General features: G+C 47.1%; 1 protein-coding gene across 2 annotated transcripts; it reads left to right on the top strand.

The window, feature by feature from the left end:
• Positions 1-57: 57 nt before the first annotated feature.
• On the top strand, positions 58-24,522 carry ILKAP (ILK associated serine/threonine phosphatase). Of its 2 annotated transcripts, XM_074364619.1 has the most exons (12): positions 58-220; positions 7,174-7,239; positions 7,708-7,764; positions 10,368-10,487; positions 11,760-11,886; positions 13,526-13,632; positions 14,029-14,122; positions 14,396-14,483; positions 15,938-16,059; positions 22,223-22,342; positions 23,913-23,994; positions 24,261-24,522. In XM_074364619.1, the coding sequence occupies exons 1-12, from the start codon at positions 166-168 to the stop codon at positions 24,399-24,401; spliced, it is 1,179 nt and encodes a 392-aa protein (XP_074220720.1). In that variant the 5' UTR covers positions 58-165; the 3' UTR covers positions 24,402-24,522. The 2 variants fall into 2 exon arrangements, with proteins under 2 accessions (XP_074220720.1, XP_010946421.1); XM_010948119.3 differs by lacking the exons at positions 58-220; positions 7,174-7,239 and adding an exon at positions 7,358-7,383.
• The last annotated feature ends 706 nt before the right edge of the window (positions 24,523-25,228 follow it).

Here is a 25,228-nt window from a genome sequence, read left to right as displayed (position 1 = left end):
TGGCCATGCCGCGCGCCGATTGGTGGCGTTCCAGGCCCGCCTTCGCGTGATTGACAGCTCTCGGGCCGCCACCGCCCCGCTGCCCCGCCGCCGCCGCCTCAGGGTGTGGAGCCCGCCGCCGCTCGCGGGCTGCGCGTCTGCCGCCGTCGCCGCCCAGCCTCCGCCATGGACCTGTTCGGGGACCTGCCGGAGCCCGAGCGCTCGCCGCGCCCGGCTGTCGGTAAGCGGATGGCCACCCGGCCGGCGAGGGGAGGGAGAGCGGGCGGATGGCGGCGGCGGCCTGGAGGCCCGCGGCGCCTGAGGCGGGCGGCGGGGGAGCGGGCAGCGAGCGCGGCCTGCACCGGGCCGGGCTGCGCGGCCATAGGGGCTCGGAGCTCCTCCGCCATGTTCGCTGCGCAGGAGGAAAGGCCGCGGCTCGGGCGGCGGGTCGGGGCAGCGCCGGCCGCCGCGTCCTTTGTGTGCGGCCCCGCACGTGTCGGCCCCGTGGGCCCGCGTCCCGGGAGCCGCGCGCAGAGCCCGCCGGCCTCGCGGGGCCGGGGGAGGGGGGCGCGCTGGCCGGGCCCAAGCTGCCCGCGCCGCTGCCCCCGCGGCCGTCGGGCCTGCGCTCGCACCGCTCGCCCGGCGGACCGCGTTATCCCGGGGAGCTCCCCGCTTCGGCATTTTACTCTACTTTGTTTTGTGTTTACGCCAGAGAGTCAAGTAATCACCGACCCAGCCCTTCGTGGTTTTGAGGCCCAGGAGAGAGGACTCGTTCTCTCTGCTCCAGCGATTTTTATGTCAGGATTCGTAGTCTGGGGTTCATTCCCGGGGCTCAGGAAGCCCCCGCTCTCCCGAGTGAAGCGCAGCCGCGCAGAAGCGCTCCCCTGCTCCCCTGACCTCGGCCGGTGCGGGAGTCCTCTAGGATGCGGGCTCAGCATTACGTTTCCGCGGTGCGAGGACCATAGTGTTGGCCCTCTGTGTCCAGCGGATTAGAGCCACTCCAGGTTTAATTTGCCAAGACCTGTTAATATTTTCACGTGCAAGATGTTCATCTAGATGCTGGGGTTAGGGTTTTACTTTCAAGGCTAACAGTGAAAGAAAACATGGAAAACTCTAAAATCAAAAATTCGGGTTCCAGGCTCAGCTCAGCCCCACTAAATCTGAAGGCCTGGGGGGGCGGGGCCCTGAAACTGTTATTAAATCTGCAGCAGGGGATTTTGGATAGCCCAGCAGGGGTCTGGAGACCTTGGTTTGCAAGCTGCTGTTGGAGGGAATACCAAGGGTGACTGAGCCACAGCCTTTGCTTTCAAAGAGCCTAATTCTGAATGCAAGTGATTACAATTAAAAATGGCTAAAGTTAACGACTGTGAGAAATGGTGAGGTCCCGGAAACGCGGTGTTTGTAGTCCACGGACAGAGTGGGGAAGGAGGCGGTGCTGGAATCGGGCCTCTAAAGATGGGTAGACTTGTGGTTTGCAGAGATTCTAGGCAAGGGAACACTGTGCTCAGAGCAGGAACATTTAGTTCTCCAGTTTGCCTGAGCATACTAGTGTGGAGGAGTGATAGGCCAGGGGCCCTAAAGGAAGGTCCCAAAGAAGGCGTTGTTCTGCCCTCCACAGAGCCTGGATTCTGGCTTGTCACATGTGGACGGCCATGCTAGTCTTTACCTGGCTGATATTCACATTAATGGCATCGATAACTTTTCCCCACTGAACATTGATTTTGTAGATTGTTTTCTGGATTGTTCTAGTTGTGGGTAAAAACTGTGGCTTGTGTATGCAGTCTTTTTTACTCTTGATAGAGTATAACTTCTATCTGAATATGGTTGGGGCAGAGTTTGGATTTGCAGATGTGCCTGTAAGCCTATCATTTTCTTTAAAATCTCTGTAACTTTTTACCTGAAATTAATTTGGGTCCGCTCAGGGGAAGAAGGCACCCTTGAAATGATGCAAAACTTGACAACGCTTAAAGTCGGTGCTTGGGAGGGCATATCAAACCCTAGCTGAGGTGACAAGGTGGCAGAGGCACTGCAGGATGTCTAAGCCCCCATCGCTGGAGAGTGGGTTAGTGAACAGACTGCTCCCTGCCTGTGGGGATGGCACTCACATTGTCACAGGTCCTGCTTGGCTCAGTGTGTTTTTAAAAATAGCTTTAAAAACAAAGAAGGCATGCTTTCTAGTTTGTAGATGACGGAAGGCTGGGAGGGGTAAGTACTAAAGTGGGTGACAGAATTGGAAACCAAAGTTACCTTGACAAGCAGTTAAAACCAACAAGATGAAATGTTACAGGTTAGAAAAATCAGTTAAACAAGAACAGAATCTGATTTCACAAGGTTTGATTTTTGAAAACTTAATTTAGATGCCACACTTTATTTCAGAAAAGTTGATCATGTTGATTGCTAAAATTGCACATAGAGTGAACGAAAGGAAAATAAGGTTGATTTCCTACAGTGGATGGAGAGATGAGGCTAAATTGCACCGTCATGAGCCTCACACATGGTGTGCAGGTGTCACTCATTTCTGAGCTAATGCAGGAAACAGTAAAAGCCTCGTCATTTTCAGAATCCCCGAAAAGAATCGCTCTGGACATGTAATCAGACTGTTTGGTTTCAAATCCCAACTCTGCTCTTACTGCCTTCTGTTCCTGCACCTGTGGAACAGGGATGTTGCCTCCTGCTTTTAGCCCACAGGTGAGGGGAGTGCTGTGTGTGTAGTGTTTAGCACAGGGTAGAGAGCAAGTGGTCTGTGCTTGGTAGGTGTTACTATGTAAGTTAACCTTAACAGCTATTGAAAGGGGGAAAAATGCACTCTTAAATGGATTTTGTGAAAACCTAAGTGTCCAAAGGGAGGAAATACCACACTGCTCAGATGAAATCAAGTGTATTTTGTTTAGTTCTTTGATTTTTGTTTTAAACATCATGTCTAATGCTCCTACCCGAAGCCTCTTAGTTTTTATGGTCTGAAGAAAAGTGTAGAAAGAACACATTAAATGTTTTCAAATTCTGTAGTAAATTAGGAGTTTTTTTCATCAGGGGAGTTAACAGGTTTTGATTGCTGAGGGAATAAAATTTTTTATATATGGTATACATAGCTTACATAAAAGAGGAAGTATGTTTGTTCATATCAGTTAGAAATGGAATTTCTCTGGTAGATGGTACTCATAAAAGTGCTAACTTGATGTCTTTTAGGTTGACAGCTTATATTTGGCAATCCACACAAGTTAAAAGTGTCCTGGTTTAAAGTTGTTTCGATGGTAGACTTGTTTCCGCTTTATAGGGTGGTTCTTTGACTTAACTAGGTTGCTACACCAGTACACTTTAAAACTGATGGTCAGCTGTCAAGGACTAAAATATTTGCTTGGCAGGCTGTCTGCAAATTATTTCTTTTTAAAAAATTGGAAATCTAAATATGAAGGTTAAGATATTAGAAAAAATTTAGACTAATTGTAAAAGTTCAGGGTTAAGAAAAAACTCAAGACAAAAAATTGAAATGGATTTAACTATGTAAAAATAAAAAAGTTTATGCAGGGACAGCACCACAAAGGCAAAAGACAAACAGAAAATCGTTGCTCTACACATTACTAAAGGTGCTGTCCCTAGTAAGGGAAAGGCTCGTGCAGATTAATAAGAAAGAGATAGCCCATTAGAAAAATGGTCAAAAGACGTATCCCGACAGTTTATAGAAGAAGAAATGCAAACGGCCCCTCAGCAGGGCATGCTCGTCTTCCTCAGCCACTGGAAGGGAATAGCACGTCACTGATGTGCTGTGTTTTTCACCCATCAGATTTAAACATTGGCAAGACGTTAGTGAGGATGTAGAAAAATGGACATGCTCATAAAGTGTGTTGGGAGTGGAAGTTACAGATTTTGGGGGAACAACTCTTGGCATTTGTCAAGTTTATTTATTTACCCTTTGACCGGCAGTCTAGCAGGTAAAATAAGGATATGTCTAGGGTTGCTTATGGTGACATCTGTCATGTGAAAACCGAAATCATCCTGCATGAACATCAGTGAGGGAACTGGACAAGTGAGTGGCAGTGCTTCCCACACAGGATAGTGTGCAACTGTTGGAAAGAATCACAGACCCAGTGTGCTGGTCTGGAGCCTTCCCTGACGCTTCCGTGAACAACCACGTATGTAGAGGATTGTATACAGTGTGCTTCTACCTTTAAAAAATTAGAACGCACGTACACAAGTCTCTGAGCCTAGAGGAAAGTGGAGAGTATTCACTAAATTGTAACTGTGACTTGGGGGAGTGGGGAGGCGGGGCCTTTCCCCAATACTTCTATAGTATTTGTAAAACATGTGCAGTATCCCTCAGTACCTGCAGGGGATTGGCTCCAGGATCCCCTGGGGGTACCAAAATCCAAGGATGCTCAAGTCTCTTTTATAAAATGGTGTAGTACAGTTGGCCCTCTGTATCCATGGGTTCTGCATCCTCGAATGAAGAGGTTGACTATCACATTAGTAGCTGAAAAGAAAATTCAAGTATGAAAAACAATGTAGGCAAAATATTTTAAATCTTTTTGTTGCTTTATAGTGTACATAGCAACTTTTAGCTAACCTGAGTATAGTCAGCCCTAGAGTATTTTTCTCAGCATAGTATATGACTTTCAGTAGACTTGGCTTCAGAATGTAGATTTTAAAAATCCTAGATGAGAGTAACTGTAATGAAAAACTTGTTTTCTGTCTTGTTTCATTCTTTATGACAGTTCTTATATTTAGAAATCGGGGCTCTTCCAAAGTTTTGGGTCAAGGCCACACTTGGTCTAATGATTGCAGCCCCAAATACTTTGAATTACTGTTTATCCAAAATAGAAGGTAAGGTTCTAGCTAATAGAAAGAAGTTCCCTTTATAGCATCTATGACCTATAGATTTTTTTTTAAAGAATTATATGCAGGCTATTCTAACTTTGATCCTTTAATGATGCAGAAGGTACTCCAGAGATCTCATAGAGCCTCTGGATTATCTTTGTGGGGTCGTGGGATGATCCTTGCAAAGTTCCTAGAACACGGAGGGCATGTAGCACCTCGCAGAGAGCATGGGCTGGGAAAGCAGGCTGCCTGGGTTGGCTCTCCACTCCTCACTGGCTCTCTCTTTTGACAGTTATTTAATCCAGGTGCCTCAGTTTTCTCATCAGTAAGTAACAGTCATAATAGTACCCACCTCATAAGATTATTATAAGGATTAAATGCATTAAATTAATGTAGAGCACTGGAATAGTTCCTGGCAGGCAGTGAATGTTAATTATCATTTTTATAAGCTATTCTCAGTGTGGCCAACAAAAATATGAGATGATCTTGTTGTGTTTAATTGAAATACAACTCACAGTATTCCAGAGTCACAAAGGAGAGGAGAGGATCATTCTATTCGGTGTGGGGAGATAGGCCATTCTCTGGGTTGGGGGGGTGCTAGGTTTGGGGCACTAGCTTAGAGTGAGTTGTAGCCAAAGGAGAATGGCCAGCCTAGTGCTAAGCTGGAAACTCTCTACTATGAGGAATGCTTGCCAGGACTGAAAATGTATCACCTGGTAAAAGAGGACCGCCCCCATCAGACACTGGCATTGGAAAGACCTGATTTAGGTGGTTAGTTGAATTCCAAAACTAAAATCTGACCCTGCGTAAGTGGAAGGGTTGGTTGCTCTTCGGGTTGGCCCCCTCCCTGTAAGGTCCTCCCCTCCCAGGATGCCCGCGCTCTGGCCCCACGGAATGCCGTGTGATTGCCGCGGGTTGTCTGTTCAGTTCTGAGACTGTTAGAACGGGCGTGTTGATGATTAGACCAATGCACTTTGAGTTCCCCTTGAAAGTGGCCTGCTAGAATATTAGGGATTCTGGGAGGAGGATTAATACAGTGAGTAAATGTTTGTCCTGAATGCCTTTTGATGTCCTTACAGTGGATCTTTTTGATTACTTCGCATAGAGCCTTTATGTCACTTGTGAGAAAAATGAAAGTATTTGCAATTGCTTAATTTCTTTAGGGTAATCCTGAGGGATAAAAATAAAATTTAATGGAGTAGACATTTCCCATTTGCATTAAGGGATATAAAGCCGAAAAGTTACTTTTTGCTAAATTAGGAACTTACTAGGTGTTTAATGTACTTCTGACCTAAAGACTCCTGAAGAAATTTCTTTCCTTGGAGTTTATAAGTTTGAATTAAAGTTTTTAATTTTTAAAAAAAGTATAATTGACACCCAGCTCATTTCTAGGCAAAAAGACGAAATGGGATGAACCTTTTGGAGCATACAAGTTGAATTGTTTTTTAAGTGAGTGCATTTCTGTACTTGAACTTGAGGAACCAGAGGTGGGACAAGCCTGTGTCAGTATGTTGAACTTCCTAGGACATGGATGCCCGTACCTTCCTCAGCCCTCTGTTCCCACCACATTCCTGTGCCAGTGCTTATATTTAATAGCTTAAATAGAAATTTTGGGGAAAGCTGAAAAAGGAATAGTGGTTAAATTTTGTGTCACATGGGATAGTTGAATATAAAACATTTAAGGCAAGGACTTTTTGGCTTGTAAATCTTTACGTTTTTAAATAGAATTTTTTTCTGGCTTTCTCCTGAGTTTATCTTGGAGGATGTGAAATTTCTCATTTTCTTCATAGATGTTTATTGAATTGGGCACTGTTCTGGGGATCAGGACAGGTTAAGACAGATTTGCTTCCCTCAAGCCCCTCACCATCTCTGTGCTTGTGTGTTTAAGATTCTCATTGGTGGTTAATTCAGAGTGTTATTGAAATAGGATTTTTAAGACTTGTAGATCTTTGAAGAGTCCCTTTATCTCTGACCTTCTGTCTTAAGGTACCAAGATAGAATTATTGTTTTGCTCTAGAATCCGTTTTTTTCCTTCACTTTTAAAGAAAGCTTTTTAAATGTTTGTTGCTTTCAGTAGTAAAAGTATCAAGAAAAATACTTGTTTTCCTCAAAATACCCAATAGCCCTTAAAATGCCTGTTGGGTCATCTTTTGTTGCTTTTACGTTGACGGTAACGATTGGAAACAAATGTCCGTATTAGATGGTTGTCAAAAAAATATTTTTTATTTTTTTAAGAAAATATTTTTTAAAATAAATTTTGTGAAACAGGGAGGAGAAAATTTGAATTTATTATTAAGCAAACTTATCTCAAAAGATCTCCCCCTTTGAAAACCCATCTGCCTAGTGACCGCATGCTCTCTAAGCGGGTGTTCCGTGTTCTAGGGAAGGAAGCTCAGAAGGGACCTGTGCTCTTTGAGGACCTCCCTCCGGCCAGCAGTACTGACTCAGGTACAGTCTTCAGGCTCTCCCAGGTGTGTGTCAACGTGTCATCCTGGGATTGTAGTTGTCTCAATCTTTTTCCCTTTCCCCCATTTTCAACACACAGATGTTTTAGGTGTTGGACTGTCTTAAGTTTTGAATCCATGGCATCAGGTAAGGCAGAAGAATCCGCTAGTCGCCAGCCCTGAGAAACTGCGTAAAAACGTTGGGCAGTTTTCTCTGATTCATTTTAGTGTTTATTTTACTAGCTGAAATAAGATTTAACTCTTTAAGGCCGACTTTTGTTTCCTTTGAACTGATAGGACTTTAAAATAAAGTAGGTTCAAGACAGTATCTAGCGCAGTGTGAGTTGCCACTGGATTGACACAGTTTTGAGTTTATTTCAATGACCTGTGTAGGTGTCCTGGTGGGATGGATTCTGAAACTTAAGCCTCATCCTGGTTTTGGGGGCTCACTCAGTGTTCTGCTGTGTTTCAGGATCAGGGGGACCTTTGCTTTTTGATGATCTCCCACCAGCCAGCAGTGGCGATTCCGGTAAGTGGTAGGGAAAAAATACAATGTGCTGATGGAAGTAATATGTAATATTTTACTCTTATGTAGAATTTATTTACTTAGAGCTTTTAACAAGGCTTAGGATGACATTAAATCATAATACAGCCTAAAGTTTATTAAAACTAAGTAGACACCATTAAGTGGGAGCAAACAGGTACTTAAATACTGCATCACTTTTTGGTGATTTTTTTTTTTCAACTTCCTGAAGTTCAACCTCTTGCAACTGACTTTAAGAGAATTAGGAGTTCAGTAATCTACTTTGATCTTTGTTATTAATGTTTTTAAAAAAAGTCTCAGACTGACATTTTGGGTTTGCCTTGTTATGTTCCAGACAGATCCAAATGTATCCAGCAGAAGTGTATGAATATATGAAATACAGTTAAAATATTTTTAGGATCCCTGAAAAATTGAAGATATTCCTGATTTAAAAAGTTTGTTTTATGCCACTTACATTGAAAAGAATTTTGATCTTAAGGAAGATGAAGTCTTAATGACACTGATTTACTGACTAGTATAGACCATGTGCAGAAACTTTCTTGAAATGTAAGAGCTTAGTTGATTATTTTCCGGTCTTTGTATGTTCCCAGGATTCTGTTTGTTGCTTTGATTTCATTTTGTTAAGCCTGTTAATATTGGCTCTACCTACCTGTTCCTTTAACTTAATTTTTCCTTTTATGTCCCAGTTAAACAGAAGAGGGAAATAGAGCAGATTCCTCTAGGTTGTCATACATGATGGATCTGTTATTCCGTCTCACTGAGAACTTCTCACGTGGGATTCCCCCAAAGGGAGGGGGAAGGTGGGGCACTGGCGGGGGACAATGGGGATGCAGGCTGCCTTCATATGCAGTTCTCTTCTGCATAGAAAATCTTATGGTGTCAAATAGAACACTTGCTGCTTTTCAGGTGTGTTTTTTTTTATTAGTAATTCCTTACCATAAAATCATTGGAATTAGTCTAAAAAGCATGGATCATATTAGTGACATTCCTGTATTTAGAAAAAGTATCACAATTATCTTACATAAGAATTCTCAGGTGTTCAGCCTCTGTATCCATACCAAAAAATTACAGCATTCTTTTACTCACAATTTACCCTAAAACATTCCCAATAAAGACAGTACACCTAGTTGTAATGAAAGTTAATGTGTGCAACTAGGACTCTTAACTTGTTTAATAAAAGAAAGGAATATTCAGCATAGTTATGTCTTAGTTATCCATAAGGCAAAAGGCAATAATAGTAACAACTTGGAAGATTTTAACACCACTATTAACAAGCTTGATTTTTTTGTGTGTGTTGGGAGGGATAGAATCCAGTCTTGTATCCAGTATTTTGGATTTCTTGAGAAGGTATATTCTTCTCCAGCAGGCAAAAGCCATTTACAAAAGTTGACTACATTCTGTGCGGTAAAGTAAGTCCCAGTAAAGAATTGATTTCGTGTGCAGACCATGTTCTGGGATTGCAGTGTGATTCAATTAGCAGTCAGTAGTAAAGTTTTTAAATTTTTCTTTGTTTTACAATTTAAAAGAAAGGAAGATTCTTTTACTACACATTGGGAAACTGGAATACAAACAGTGACAGGAGGCTAATGGAGGGACCACTGGGAGAGCCATGACGTTTTCCTGCTTAATTTGCCTTGTTGCGTGGGGTGGGATATGTATGTCATGTTATACTGTTGCAGAAATCTGTCCTTCTGCAAGTAATTGACTTCTTGAGGACAGGGACATTTGCTTCCCTTTTCCCCTCAGTACTCAGAAGTGTCTGGCAAAGGGTAATACTTGGTTGCGTGCTTTTATACCTTAACGCAGAGAATGCATAGGGCCATTTGTTACGACAGCAGCTGCCACGTATTGCATACTTGATGGACCAGGCACTGACGACTGCTTCACATACCTTCTCCCCATCAGTTCTCAAACAGCCCTCTGAGATGACAGTATTCTCCCTGTTATGGATGAAGAGACTGAGGCTGGAAAGTTGAGTCACTTGCCTTAAGGGCACACCCCTTGTGAGTGGCAGAACTGAGATTTGAAATGAGACTTTTGTTATTCCAAAATGCATACGCTGCAAGTGCTCTTAGCTTTGGCTTTGAATACAAATTTACCCCTTTGCAGGTGGGAATGGCTTCAGCAGTCCTATTTTGCCTTTCAGGTTATGTAGTTTTTAAAGCCTGACGTTTGTCTATCTCATTTTAAGCCTTTTTGGGTACTTGTTATTTTTTTGAACTGGTTCAGGACGTTTCACTTTGCAGATTTGGGAAACTTATCTGTGAGTGAGGGCTTGTGGATATAAAATATCACGTATGTGCCGCAGCCCCAAAATATGAATGTATTTTTATCACGGAGAAGCCTCTCTTGCATATCCTTTCATAGTGAGTCTGAGCAGGGCCTGGATCTTAATTTGTGGTCTCCCACTCTGGGTGCCCAGGCCACTGCCCCACCCCTCAAACTCATAGCCATGACTGCCTCCCTCTCTGCTAGTCCTCACTTGAATGTCATTCTGTCTCTGAGGGCTGGGATGGAGCCTGATCTGTGAGGGACTCTTTTTCTAACAGCCTACAGCTGTGTTTCTGTCTGGCTCTTTATATTTCCAGGTTCTCTTGACACTTCGATCTCCCAGACGGTAAAGAATGAAGGGAAAGGAGCAAAGAGAAAAACCTCCGAAGAAGAGAAGAATGGCAGTGAGGAGCTTGTGGAAAAGAAAGTTTGTAAAGGTTTTCAGACAGTTTGAAAACAAATGTATTAGACCTCATATTTTAAAACAACCCAGAGCAAAAACAAGCTCAGCTTTCTGTTGATAATAATTCCTTTTATGTCTGAATTTAAGAAGTGGGTAGGGTTCCCTTTCTGCAGACTGATTTCCAGGTTTACTTGGCCTCCCCTCTCTCTCTGCTCTCCACGTGCATCTCTTACTTGCCCTGGGTCAGATAGGAAACCTGCATTTGTTCTTCGCGGGTTAAAAACACATGTAGTCTTTCCTTAGCCTTCTGCACTGAGCGGTTCGCTTATTGACCCGTTTTCTCTCCGACCACCTGTCCTTGTTCCTAACCTGTTCATTAGCACTTGGAATTCTGTGAATAGCTCTGTAGGCAGCGTCCCAAGAGAGCCTGAGGCTGGAAAAACCAATTGAAATTTGAAGTCGGCTTTGTAACATGTCAGAGTTAGTGGGGAAGAAATAAAAAGTAGCAGCTAAAGAGAAGAAGCTGTGGGTTTTCATTTTTCGCACTGACCACTTTGTCTTCTGCCATAAATGAGCTCAGGCGGAGGCTGTAGCCTGCACGTGGAGGTGTGTGGAGGGACGTGCCCCAGCTCTGCAGTCAGGACAGGGCTTCAGCTTAGCTGTCACTCCTCGAGCCTGCCACTTAACGTGGCTCTCAGTGTCAGAAAATGAGCTTAAACCAGCCTAGCCATTAAGTAGAAACTTCTGTGCCTCCGGGGGATTCCTTTTTCCTTTTCTTCTTGGATAAAGTAAAAGCAGCTGATCTTATAATTTGTTCAGATTCTTCCAGCCTCAAGCACAGAAATATATATTTCCAGTGTATCCAACCGGACATTTGGGATAAACTCTATTTACTTGCATTCCTCCAAACTAGGAATGTTTCTGTCCTCATTAAATTTTTGCCAAGACTAGATTTGCACAGAATTCCTTGCCCCATTTCAGTTCGCACTTCTGCGGGTTGACGGCACATTCCTTGCTCTGGCGCTTTGACTACATGCCTGCTTAAGAGGAGCTGGTCTGTGCTGACTTGCTGTCTGCATGTTCCTCTCCACCATTCAGCCTTGCAGAGACTAGCCCTGTCCAGCCGTGGTCTGATTTTCCTAACAGATTAGCGTTGGGGAGACTCCTTCAGGGGTATAGCTTATTTGTTGGCACCATTAGACCATTGCTGAGTTAAACAGCCATAGTTCCCTCTCATTTGCTCTGGGACTAGGGCTTCTGGAGAGGAGGGCACAGTTTTGTATTGGCTCTTTGTTCTCTTCCTCAGCCTCTTCGGTGATCTTCGGTTTGAAAGGGTATGTGGCTGAGCGGAAGGGCGAGCGGGAGGAGATGCAGGACGCCCACGTCATCCTGAATGACATCACCGAGGAGTGCGGGCCTCCCTCATCCCTCATGTGAGTGTCCGCGCTCCCGCAGCCTGAACGGCACAGAAGGCTGCTCTGACGGCATCTTTGGACTGTGTCCAGTTTGCATTTATTAGCAAGAGGTATCACTTGAGCTGCTTGGTTCAACGTCAGTAGTTCTCAGCTGGGGTTGGTTTTGCCCTCCTGGGACATTTTAGTTGTCACAGGGGGATGTACTCCTGGCATCCAGTGAGGGGAGGCCGGGATGCTGTCCCACAGTGCACAGTTAGGCTTACAACAAAGAATTGTCCACCCCAAGTGTGAGTTCTGCTGAGGTTAAGAAACTGCTAAGTGGGTAATGACCCCACATGTGGGTCTTTGGGACCCACAATGTATTTGAAGAGCTTGTGGAAGTATTTTATTCTGTGACCCAGGTGGAGGTGGAAGCCACTAATTACAACAGTGAATTAAGGAGAGCTAGTGCAGGTAGTGAGGGCCCAGAAAGAACAAAAAAGCAAAAATGGCATCAAGAAGAAATAAAACAATGAAAAATTTCCTGCAGTTGTACAAACTAAAATGCAGCCTCTGGATAAGGTCCGAGGCATGGAGGACAGCAACCAGAAGGCAGGACATTGAGTTGGTCATTAATATACGCTATGTTTAAATATATAATTATGTGTATGTTACATAATACATACACCACCTAGTTTCCATAACTGCATAATCTAGACGTTATGTTCACTGAATGGCACTGGCTGGTGGGGCTGGCGCCATGGGTGCCAGTGGCTTTTGTCCAGTAGGTAAGGCTTGATCGTGAGGACGTGATGGCCCTGCAGGGTGCTGGGTCACGTGGAGACAGCGATGTATCTACATACACTCACCGCTGGTAGGCTGCCGTTGCTCACCAAGAGCAGGAGTATGGTTTGGAGTTGCTTTTAAAGCCAGGAAGAGGACTTCTGGAGAGCCCCAGAGCGGGCAGATCCTCTGGGGACAGATTTAATTAGAAACCCTAAACCATCTAGCAAATACTACACTGTAAGATTCTGAGTTATAAACCACATGAAGTTTATTTTTTCATTACTCATCGTGTCTCAGATTAAAAAGGAATTCCAAAAACGTTTGGGAAAAGCAGGTTTGCAGAATAAATGTCATTTCTCTTAGGCATTTTTGTTCTTTTCTTCTTGAAACAGTTTTTTAGTGCCCTTTGTTCTATATATGTGAGTTTTTCTGGCAAAACTTGAAAGGGAATAGGAATAAGACTGAGAAGAGAGGCTTCAAGAATTCGGTATCAAAGTTTGAGTAACAATTTTGCAACTAATTGTTTCTTACAGGTATTTTTGACTGTCTTGGATCAGTACTGTTTATCTGCATGTTAGTGTTTAAAATGAAATCTGGTTTAAATAGAACAATGTTTTGAATATTAGTGAAAAATCAGAGTTAATAGGTCTTGATTTTTGAAACAAGTGTGAGTTTTTCATTCTTAATTTTAAAGTATCATGAAAGTTACTTAAAATATTTGTCTCAGTTAATGTTACAGCCCTTTTCCCCATTTGTAACAGCGTGACTGGTGTCTTCCTGGTGGAAGGTCCTCTGCCGTATTAATGTTCACTGTTTAAAGAGTTACAGGCTTTAATGGAGAGAAGTGATCTTTACTGTGAGAATCTCATTGGCTCTCAATTCATTCTTCCAGTACCCGGGTTTCATATTTTGCTGTTTTTGATGGACATGGAGGAATTCGAGCTTCAAAGTTCGCCGCGCAGAATTTGCATCAGAACTTAATTAGGAAGTTTCCTAAAGGTGAGACTGAGAACTAAATCAGTCGCTATTCATCTTGGTGATGGCTTTTCCTGTTGATCAGTGAGGTGTCGGTGACTTTAGCAAAGAATCATTGATGCCGCTGAAAGAGCAAGGCTCCAAGGAGGGCGGTGCAGTGGCGGGTGCAGTGGCGGGGCGGGTGAGCCCCGCGTGGAACTTACCGTGTCTCCGAGTGGTTGGCGCCTCTCCTGGAATGTCTTTGGGTACAAGAGAGTGACTTGCCCTTATATTTGGGGGGCTGCTGAAACCAAATGCAGATGGCACTTATGTGAGGAAAGACAGGCTGTTCTTGGTCATAATACAGAAGCAAAATGACAGTGGCAGGAGGGTAATCTTCCCTCCTTAAGAGTTTGTTTTCTTTTGTTCCGTCTGTAATAGGAGATGTAATCAATGTAGAGAAAACCGTGAAAAGATGCCTTTTGGACACTTTTAAGCACACTGATGAAGAGTTCCTTAAACAAGCTTCCAGCCAGTAAGTACAACCACGGGAAGACATGCAAGTGGGGTGTGTGTGTGTTTTCCTGAGTGCATCTCAGGTCTTCTGATAATGATTTAATACTGATGCTCAACGTGTGAAAAATCTCTAGCAACAAATAAGTGCTTATAACTGTAAGTAAATCTAAAACAGAAAAGCACGTATCAAGGAAACGGTCCATTTTAAAGCATTTCCCATTCAGCTCTGAAAATTAGTCTCCAAGTGCTAGGACGGTGGTGGTGACTGTATTTCTGATGTGTTTCCCCCCAGGAAGCCTGCCTGGAAAGACGGGTCCACTGCCACGTGTGTCCTGGCTGTAGACAACACTCTTTACATCGCCAACCTCGGGGACAGTCGGGTACATGGCTGTGTGGCCGCCCACTCAGATAGCAGCATGTTACACTGGGACCCGTGTGCCAAGTAGTTGTTGTTCAGTGAGAATACGATGGTGGTGGCGGGGTTGCTGCAAGGGATTCTCCTGCAGAGCTTAAGTTCTGGGTCAAGGGATGGCGGCTAAGCGTGAGGCGGTTTGTTCTCTGGGGAGACATACCCTGTAACAGACCTCCCTGCCTTTCCCCACGTGCTCTTTCTCGTGTGTGTGCTCTGTCAGCCAGACATGGTCCTGCGAGTTGGGATTTAATCGGCATGCACGTAGCTTACATACTCGTCTTCCTGTCTCTGATCTCAGACAGTAAGGAAGGAAAAGTATTAACCCCTGCGTCTCAGAGTCATGTGATTTCAGAATAACTCGAAAGCTGTAGCTAGAAAAGTGCTAGTGGTATGACATGGATCTGTTGAGCCCAGTATGCATGGCTGAGGGAGAAAACCCAGTTATTTCTCGCTGGTGACGTCCCATGTCCCAGTCACGGTTGTGGAGAGTGACTTATAGCTGGAGGGCAGTGCTCTGAGGGGCCCTCTCAGCCCCTCCCACCTCCCCTGCCAGGACTGGTGTTCACTTCCATCGCCGCGTGCTTTTCAGCCAGCCTCCACGCTTGTCCAGCAGTCCCAGTGACAGAGTGACCCTTCCCACTCTTAACAGCATCTTCAGGCCTGGAAACAGCTGCTTCTCAACTCTGTTGCTTTTAGGGTGATTTATAAATGCCGGGCACTAGGAGTACAGCAGTGAGTGTCGTGGGTGGTGGTCCCGCCCCAGTGGAGCTTAGAGTCTGGTGACCCTCTAGGGGACTGTTTCTGGTACATACGTGTGTAGACCAGAGGACTTAAAAAATAGCATGAGTAAAATTGGTCAAAAATAAAAAAGAGAGAGAGAGACTTTGGAGTCAGACTCAAGTACGAATCCTGGCCCTGCTGTGTGACTTCAGGCACGATGCTTTGCCCTGGGTCTCAGGCTTCCTCCTCTGTAAAATAAGAGGTTTGTCCAGAAGTTACCACACAGTAAATGTGGAGGTGGAAACACACGGAGATACCCTTGGTCAGCCCTCCAGGCGCAGACTCATGGAACTGGAATGCCCGAAGGGGCCTTGGTGCTTCCGAGGTGCCTCCCTCTCGTGTCACAGACAGAAGACGCTGGCCTGATGAGGGTGAGCGTTTGACTGCCGTCTGCAGCAGGCTTGGCACCAGAGTTGAGACCCGAGCCTGGGGCTCCTCTCCCTGACTTGTTTCCGTGACAGCACTTTGCTGCTTGACACTTCTTTGATGCTTGATCCTCTGAACTTTTTATTTGTCAGTTTTTTGTTTGGTTTGTCAGCAGGAGGCTAAGTCTGAAATTGCATTGTTAACCTCTCTTCACCTGTCAGCTCGCGGTGCTGGGCTCCCTGAATTTCACCGCTGTTGTCGTCCCCGTCTCCCCAGGCAATCCTATGTCGTTACAACGAGGAGAGTCAGAAGCACGCAGCCTTAAGCCTCAGCAAGGAGCATAATCCAACCCAGTATGAAGAACGCATGAGGATACAGAAGGCCGGAGGGAACGTCAGGTAGCCGGGGAGGGACGGGGGCTCCGGGGGGGGGGGTGGTTGGTGTCAGAGCGGCCCCGAGACCCCGGGGTGGGGCTCTCCAGCTCATACAGTCTGCCGTTGGGAGACTGCCCAGGTCAGCCCTGGTGCAGTAGGTGGACGAGTGTTCTGGGATTTCTCATCTGTGCAAGTGGGAGCAAAAAATGTAAACGACATGTCTCCCTGCATTTACAAAAGGAGGAGACCTGTCTCAAATTCAAGTTCACCATTTGCATCATTTTCTATGGTCCTAGGAAGCTTCAGAAAACTATTATTTGTCATAAGTGAATAAGCTACAGTTTTAGGCAAATTCTCCGGAGGGAAAATCTAAAGTGGTTAAGACAGGAAATACCTGTAATGTGTGTCAATCGCCCGTGGGCTTCCCGGGGACACCTTGTCTTGCAGGGGGGCTGCTCCTACCTGGCTCCGTCCACCGCAGCTCTGTTTTACCTTTTTAAACCTTTGAGAATGTGTGCTTGTTCTGGTTTATGATCTACCATCTCTAAGGCAGTACAGGAGGGCTTAAGTATTTTCTACACTTCAGGAGAATTCTACTTCAGGGACACTGCATTATGAACTTGACCAGAAGTGTTTCCTGGTTCATCTTACAGTTTGACCCCATTCGGGTTTTATTTTCTGTGGGACGTAAGAGAGCAGTAATGCATCAATGTGAGCCTGCAGTCATTTGTCCGTGGAAGTGTAGTTTCTCTCCTATTGTTTGCTTGGGGCGGTCTTTGTTACTGCTCCAGGCTGATTCTAGCCAGTGGTGCAGGGAGGTCTCTGGAGAGGAGTCAGAATTCTTAGGGTTGGTTAAAAAACTCCCGAGTCAGTAAAAGGTGATTTTGGTCATGGTTGTGGCTCTTACATGAGCACCAGCAGAACCGTAGGCTGGGTTCGGACCTTGGCCAGTGCTGTGTGCTGCCTTTCCCCCCGTGGCTGTCATGGAAGTTAATACCCAAGACTGTGACCCCAGTGTTAGTTTCAGCATCATCTTTTCTTTCTGTCCTTTCTCACAATTTTAAAATTCTGCTTTTGCCTGAACTCCCTGAAAAGATTTTGACATTGACAATCCTGTGGCTGAAAGGAAGACCAGCTGTGTTGCAGTCACTCCCTGTTCCCTAGTCCTCACCTGCTAAGAACCGTGTGGGCTTAGGTGAGCCCCTCAGTTCAGGGGAGAGGGAGCCATGGCTTTGATCCTGAGCAGCAGGGCCAGGCTGGCCCACCTTCTGCCTACAGGGGTTGGCATGCTTTTTCTTTTCCTCCACCCCTTCCCACTTTTATTATAAAGATTTTCAAACATCCAGAAAAATTGAATAAATACTAAATGTTTCAGTATTTACCGCCTAGATTCAGTAGTTAACATTTTGCCATATGCCTTGTCTGTTTACGTGTGTATTGGGCTGCACTATGTAAAAGTTCGTTGCAGACATAACACCTAAGAAAATAACAGTTCCTTAGGTTATATTAGGTTGTCTACAGTCCTGTCTGTCCTCCTGTTTCCCCAGTTATCCCCAGAGTATCTTTGTTTGAAACCAGAATGGTGTCTACTTTTACTAGGCTTGGAATCATGTCACTGGTCCACGCCAGCAGTTGTATAGGGTCACCAGCACTGTTTTTTCCTGATAGCATTTGAGTTGCTTACATGTATTTCTAATAAACTTGAAGTTAGGTTAAGGCTTTAAATTCAGATTAAACATTTTCATCAAAAATATTTGATGGGAGATGGTATACTTGGTGGTCCCTCAGTTCAGGAGCCAGGTCAGGTCCCTCTGGGTGGCTGCCATGTGGCAACAGCAGGTGGCTCGAGAGACATCTCCTGGTGTAATGAAGGAGACACACTGGACACAGCCTTTCAGCTGATGGTTTTAACATCCCTTAGGGATCCTTGTGTGAGTCAGTTCTTTCACAGGGATGGCAAACTTCGGTGGTTCCTTCTGTGTGTATTAGCGGGCATCCTGTAAAGAAAAGCTTTCCTTCATCAACAGGGGATGAACTGTAGTTTCTCCCTGAAGGCAAGGTAATTCTTTAATCACCTTTGCAGAGTGAGATAGCCCCCTGCAGTTGTGGGAGAAACTAGTGTTTTCTTTCCTTCCCTGCTTCTCTTCATCTCCCTTCCCCCTGGCTCTGTGAGGCCTGCGTGGTGGGTTTGTTTATTCCGGGGACTGACTCTAGCCCTGCAGCCTGGTGCTCTCGCTGCTCACATCCCCTCGCCTGTGGCCATTGGGGCGCTCTCCTTCACACACTGCAGACGCAGCTGCCTTTGTCTTTGAAGCTGAGCTCCGTGTGCTGGATGCTTGTTTCAGCCAAGATGTCATCAGTTCTGGGTGTTTGGGACAGAGCCAGGACACACACGCACACACGCACGCATATTTTAGGCTGTGAGCCTAGATTGCTGTTTCTCATTCAGACTGAACATCTCTAGGGCTTCCTCTTAACCTCTTTGACTCAGTAGTTATGGTTCTTTTATGCTGGAAATCTTGATTCCTAGTAACGTTAGTATATTTATTTGCCGAAATAGCTTGAGAATCATAGTATCAATATTATCACTGTTGGTGAATTTGAGTTCCTTGTGGTTCTCTTGTCCTTAGACTCTGCCTTACTGAGGATGTTACAGAGTATTGTGTAAATGGTGGAATAATTATTTTCACTGCATTTTTGTTACCACTTTGGTTATTATGATAATTAGTTCCATTTTGTTTTCAACTTCAGAGTTTTTTTTCCCTTCTGTTACAAAGCATTTTATAAATACAGCACGGTGAAATTGAAACCCTTGTGTACCATTGGTGGGAATGTAAAATCATGCCACTACTGTGGAAAACAGTATAGTGGTTCCTCACAAATTAAAAATAGATCTACTGTATGATCCAGCACTTCCACTCCTGGGTATATACCAAAAAAAATTCAAAGCAAGGATTTGAACAGATATGTGTGCACCCATGTTCATAGCAGCATTATTCACAATAGCCAGAAAGTGAAAGCAACCCAAGTGCCCATTGATAGGTGAAGTGATGAACAGAACGTGGCCTGTCCATACAATGGGAATACTGTTCAGTCTTGAAAAGGAAGGAAATCCTGTCACATTCTACAACATGGATGAACCTTGAGGACATTTTGCTAAGTGGAATAACCCAGTCACAGAGGAACGAATACTGTGTGATTTCACTTACATGAGGTCCCTGCGAGGTCAGTCATCACAGGGACAGGAAGTAGCATGGGGATTGGTCGGGGGGGTGGGGGTGACTGTTTAACGAGTGCAGAGTTTCCGTCAGGAAGATGGGAGGAGTTTTGGAGATGGTTGGTGGTGATGGTTGCACAACAATGTGAATGTACTCAGGGCCACTCAACTGTACATTTAAGAGTAGTTAAAGTGGTAAATTTTATGTTGAATAAATTTTTACCATAATTCTAAAATGAAAAACACCCACATTTACATAGTTAAATATCTGAATTAGAGGCATAGAGATGCCGTGCTTCCATCTTTGTTCCCATCACCCTTATTTCCTGATTCTTTCCAGTTTTTCTTATAAAAATAAGCAGGACCGTGTCTGTGTATTTTTATTTTCCTACTTTCTTACACTGAAGGTAGTGTATGTACTCCGTGCAGCAGTGTGTTGCATTACTTTAGGTTAATTCCTCTGAAATGTTGAATGTGGTTCTTTTTTATCTACAACTGAGCAGACGGAGGGATGCTTGCACAGGTAGCATTTAATTTCAGGCGCACAGTACTGCATGCCTGCTCCTGGTCAGGGACAGGTCTCTGATCACAGGAAGAAATGGTTCTGGCATCCTACCTTCAGTTCCCACCGAGCCCCCATCGTGTGAATACCTTGGGTGTTGGCATCTGCCGTGTCGGGCTGGAAGATGACGTAGCTCCTGCCTTCCAGCCTGAGCCCTGCAGGCTCACCGAGACCGGCTGTGTCCCTGCTTCTGCTCACGTGCTAGAGGAACCGAAGTCGGAGCAGGGCCTGGCCTATCCTCGCAGCCGGATTGGCCGTCTCAGTGCCTCCCTCGCTGATGGTGAAGGAAGAATCGGAACAGAAAACACTAGCAAATAGCTACAGTCGAGACCCTGGTGAACGCCTTACCCAGCAGCAGGAAGACGGTTCTCTGATTGATGGGCAGGTGGAGAGGAGGGGAGAACAGAGCAGCCTGGAGTGGTCAGTGCTTAAGGGCGGGGCCCATCCTGTGCCACTGGTACCAGGGCAGGCGGGTTGGTTTGGTGGGCGGGGCCTTGAAAACCTACTCCCTGCGCACGTGGTCTGGGGGGAATGCTTTGAGGCCACAGGAGGAGAGCGGGCTTTCAGCAGGTTGTGGGGGGAGGACCTGCTGCAGAACACGCAGCTCCTGCTGTGCGGTCTCCGGAGGCTGGAAGCTGGCCTGCGTCGAGTACGTATGAGAGAGTTGAGGGGATTCAGGCAGGCCTGGCGCCCACTGTGGCTGATTCCTGACCAGACTGGTCAGGGGTGGTCCTGCTGAATTGTCACTGACCACAAGAGACAGGTGGCATGGCCTTATGCTCCTGTGATGCACCGTCTTAGAGCTGGCGCCTGGTCTCCATGGAGCTGACTGGCGTTTGCACTCGCACGTCTTACATAGCCTGTGGCACCGAGTACAGCAGAGTGACCGCCAGCTTGCCGTGTCACTTTCTGAAGGATGAGTAGCTCCCCGTGGGTCTGTGATTCCCTCCATTGTGGCTTTCTCCTGTCACTCCAGTAGCTGCCTGAGTGTGAGGTTTCCACTCTGTGGGGCACTTTGCTCAGTTACAAGAATGGAATGGCAGCTTCTGTGTCGTGTGCACACGCTTTTCCATGTCATACTTAGGAATCGTTCCACATTCTCTGCACTGAGTTGTGCTGGGGGTAATGGCCTTCCAGGACCTGCCACTGTGCTATCCTGTAGAAACGAGCTGGGTTTATGACTCGGGAGGGGCGTCCACCACAGGCACCTGGGCACTTGGTCCCTGCAGAAGCACTTGCTGGCTTCTCGTGGTACTTGTGCTTTGAGAAGTGCGTTTCCTAAATGGTGCTCTTAAGGCTGGGAGCCCCACCCTTCTTCAGTCTTGGGCTCTACTCCTGTGCTCTTTGGCCCCTCTTGCTGTTTGTTTTAGTATGTGTACTTGAGAAGATTGATCCGCTCTTCACAGATACCAGCAGAAGTCTTTGTTGCTGATTATTCAGCTGGGACTACTGGGAGGGTGACTTTGTGGGCACAGTGAATGGCCAGGAGCTAGGCTGAATTCTGACTCCGGGACAGCGGCCCGGGCCCAGGCGAGCTGCTCCCGGCCCCTTGCTTCCATCACACAGCGCGTTCTGATGTGCGGGAGCCCCGTGGGAGGCTGGCTGCACCTGCACGCACAGCTTTGGTGTTTGCTGAGTGCTGTCATTCACCTTGTCGCGCGTGGCTTCCCTGGTATGCAGGCTTGGGAGGTTGCAGCTGCCCGAGGTTCCACAGCACGTATGGCACCAGAATTGTTCTTGGGAGCATCGGGCTGGGGGCTGTTTCCCCTGCTGACAGAGCTCTGCCTTCCGACACGGAGTCTTAACTTACAGGTCACCTTCCCATCTCCCTAGCCCTCACCTGGAGGTAGAGTGGGTAAGAGTGCGACGCTGCGCATTACTGCCGTTTGTGTTTAAGTCATTAAGTCATACTCGTACCCAGGGTGAAGAAAAGCTGCTGCTAGATCTGGGAGTAGTCACTTTCAAGTATTTTCCAAATCGATTGAGATGCAAAACATCCTTCTATTCCACCTACTCTTAACCCTGGTGGCATCCTTGAATCACCTGGGAAGCTTAAGATTAAAACAAAACCAGAAAACAAAGCCTGGCCCCGACCCAGTCAAGTTGCACTCCGGGCTGTGGGCAAGTGGGTGGGTTAGGCCCAGCGCTCCCTATGCCAGCTGGAGGGGGCGCTCTTCCCCTCTGCTGCGGGGCTGAGGTACTGGGCAGCAGGAATGTTACTGACCTGGAACGATGAAGTTTCAGCACATGGACACTTAGCCATCTCTGTGTACTGTTTGAGGCTAAGAGATGTGCATTCCACAGGTTGCATCTTTCACTCTATCCCATTTCCTGCTCATAAGATCAGAGTCTGAGTACCGTGGGCCATGATGTCAGGTAAGTCTGAGTATGTTTTCCCCTCGTTTTAGGGACGGCCGTGTCTTGGGCGTGCTGGAGGTGTCCCGCTCCATCGGGGACGGGCAGTACAAACGCTGTGGGGTTACTTCTGTGCCAGACATCAGACGCTGCCAGCTAACCCCCAATGACAGGTGAGGTCGCCCCACCAGAGGCACAGGTGTGCCTTCTGGAGTCTTCCCATGTGTATAGTGAACCTGGGGCGCTGAGTGGGCAGCCACGTCTTAGGCCCCCGGTTAGGCCCTGGAAGTGCAGAAATAAATATCATTTCTGCTCTAGGGGGTCCACGTGAGAATGAGTGGTTCCAGTCCAGTGTGTCTCAGGAGTAGTGTGGGGTGCTCTGGACGACTGGCCATGGGGGAAGGGAGACGTCCGTGTTGGAGAAAGGAGTAGGACGTTAAAAGTAGGACGGGGGAAAACGTGGTTGGGGGCTGGGGAGCCCTGTGAAAGCGATGGCAGGGTGCTTCGGGACAGACTGAGGGCCCTGGATTCTGTGCTGAGGAGTCGGAGTTGTAGCCCGTAACTGGTGGAGTATTGTGAGAGGCGTGTGAGTCGAGCCGAGCTAGGCAGAGAGAGACTTCCTGTTAGTTGTCCAACCCCTGCTCCCGCGCTGTTGAAGACAGGCACCGTGCCTGGCGACAGACGCCCAGCAAGTAAGTATTGGAGGTTGGGGTGGGATGGAGCCCGGAGGCCCGCTGGGGACTGACGCAGCGCCCTTGCTTGGGGGTGAACTAAGGCAGCAGGGGAAGGAGCCTCAGGGGCCTCTTCCAGGCCCTGCCCCTGTCCTCCCACTCTCCTCGCCTGCCTTGGCATCTCGGGACATGTCTCCACCAGCCCCTCTGGTTTCCTTAATGAGGCCTCAGGAGAGCCTCGCCTGCCCTACGTTAGACCAGGCCCCCTCTTGTGTGTGCTGCGCCGGCTCCCTCTGCTCTGGGCCGCAGCTGTGCGTGTGTGTGCGCACGTGCACACACATGCATGCATGCATGCAGTTACTCACGGCCTGTCACCTCACTTGAAGGGGGGACACCACCCTTATCAAAGAGCCTGGGGAGGCAGGACCTCCTCTGCTAGGTCCCAGGCACGAACTGTGTGCCTGGAAAATACTTGTTGACTGAATGCCTGGTCAAAAGAGGGAAACCGGGACCTGGGTATTAAAATGAGGAAGGAAGGTGTTAGCGCCGTGGGCACGCGCCTCCGCACTGGGAATACCGGCCTTGTCCCATCTCACCCAGCGCTGGTCAGAAGGGCTTTCCGTGGGCATCTAGAGGGGGTTGAAAGGGAGGTAGTCCTTTTCCCAAATAGTGGCAGTGGGTGGTCGCCCTCCCTTCACGTGGGGAGTCAGTGCTTGAGGACTGATCCTTGAGTCCAGACCATCAGCTTTATGTCTGGGAAGTGGCTCGAGGCACAGGGGGTTAGAAATTTTGTATTTCTGTAACACCTGGTGATTTTATTTGGTGGTTTTCCTGGCGTTTGTCTAAGAAAGTGCAGTGTTTGGGTTAGTCCATAGTCATTGGTGAACAGGCTCAATTTTGATGTTTCACCTACCAGTTTTTAAAGTAGTTTTGACCTTTGTGTCATAGCAGTGAAATTAGTTTCAAAAGATTTCTAGCCTTTGAGTAGTTGGACAGGTATTTTTTACCTCCCTTGCCAGGCCATTTTATAAAGTTTGCTGCTAAAACGCATTTGTGTTTCTTCATGCTGCAGGTTTATTTTGCTGGCCTGCGACGGCCTCTTCAAGGTCTTCACCCCAGAAGAAGCTGTGAACTTCATCTTGTCCTGCCTTGAAGTAAGAAATCTCACAAGGGAGTGACTTGCCTGTCGTTCCAGCCACACTTAGGTTTTAGGGAGCAGAAGCCCTGGGGCCCCTTCCTCCCCCGTGTCCCCTGCTGTTGGGAGTGTGAGCTCCGCCCAGGGGACTCACCAGTCGGTTTGTCCCACCTGCCGGCCCCAGGGGAGACTGGGGAGCAGTTTTTCCTTGTGGCCATGGAGTCTCGGGAGAGTGACGGGGTGCAGGGTCACCCTGTTCACCAGCCACCCCTTCCTGCCCGGTAGGATGAGAAGATCCAGAGCCGGGAAGGGAAGCCCACGGCAGATGCCCGCTACGAAGCCGCCTGCAACAGGCTGGCCAACAAGGCGGTGCAGCGGGGCTCGGCGGACAACGTGACGGTGATGGTGGTGCGGATAGGCCACTGAGGCCTGCAGCCGGCGCCGTGTCGACTTCAAGGTTCATTTTGTGTGTTGTGCACATTATGTGTGTTTCATGTACTCCTATGGGACTCCCATGGTTGTAAATAAAGGTTTCTTTTTTTCTAGACTTTGAGTTACTACGTTTTGAGCAACTCTTGACCCTTCAGAGGTGGTTTGCTTTTGACTGTGCTGAAAGCTTTCCTTGTGAAAAGCATTACACACATCGTGGACCGGCCAGGAATACTGGCCCGGGAGCTGCCTGCTCCTGCGCCCTGCTCTGTGGTTTACAGGCACCTGACCTGTGCTGTGTCACCCCCAGGACAGCCGGCTGGGGAAGTGGCAGTTTCCACGGAGGGGTGCGAGGTGATACCTGGCTTAGACCAGGCAGGACCAGAACCCAGGGCGACTGGGGCACTCTGGCTGCTTTGTTTCCACACAGAAGTGAGGTTCTAAGACATGACGTAGCGTGGTCCAGGCTCAGCCCAGAGGACAGACTGACGGGCGAGGTTACTCTCTGTGGAGTGGGTGTCCAGTGGGCTCTCCGGAAGCACCACGGAATTCAGCTTATTTCTGCATCGGTTACTGGCAGCTGCCATCTGGCTGAGGGACTCTGTGGAGGGCTGGTGTTACTAGGTCTCACAGCTGGGCCCCTGGGTGTAAAATGCACCCTTCCCAGGTTTGAACAGTCAGGCTCCTGTGCGCTGAGGCCTCTGAAATCCAGCTTCTGGGTTAGGGCTGTGTGTGGTTGGTTCTGTGCTGGACTGAGGCTGATCGCCACAGTGACTCTTCTGTCAAAGATGTTAAAAATGTGGTTAGCCTACCCAATGACAAAC

This window comes from Camelus bactrianus, chromosome 5, assembly GCF_048773025.1.
Source record: "Camelus bactrianus isolate YW-2024 breed Bactrian camel chromosome 5, ASM4877302v1, whole genome shotgun sequence".
In the NCBI taxonomy this organism is placed as follows: domain Eukaryota; kingdom Metazoa; phylum Chordata; class Mammalia; order Artiodactyla; family Camelidae; genus Camelus; species Camelus bactrianus.
Note: the sequence above shows the minus strand (reverse complement) of the source record. Positions and strands in the feature narration are given on the sequence as shown.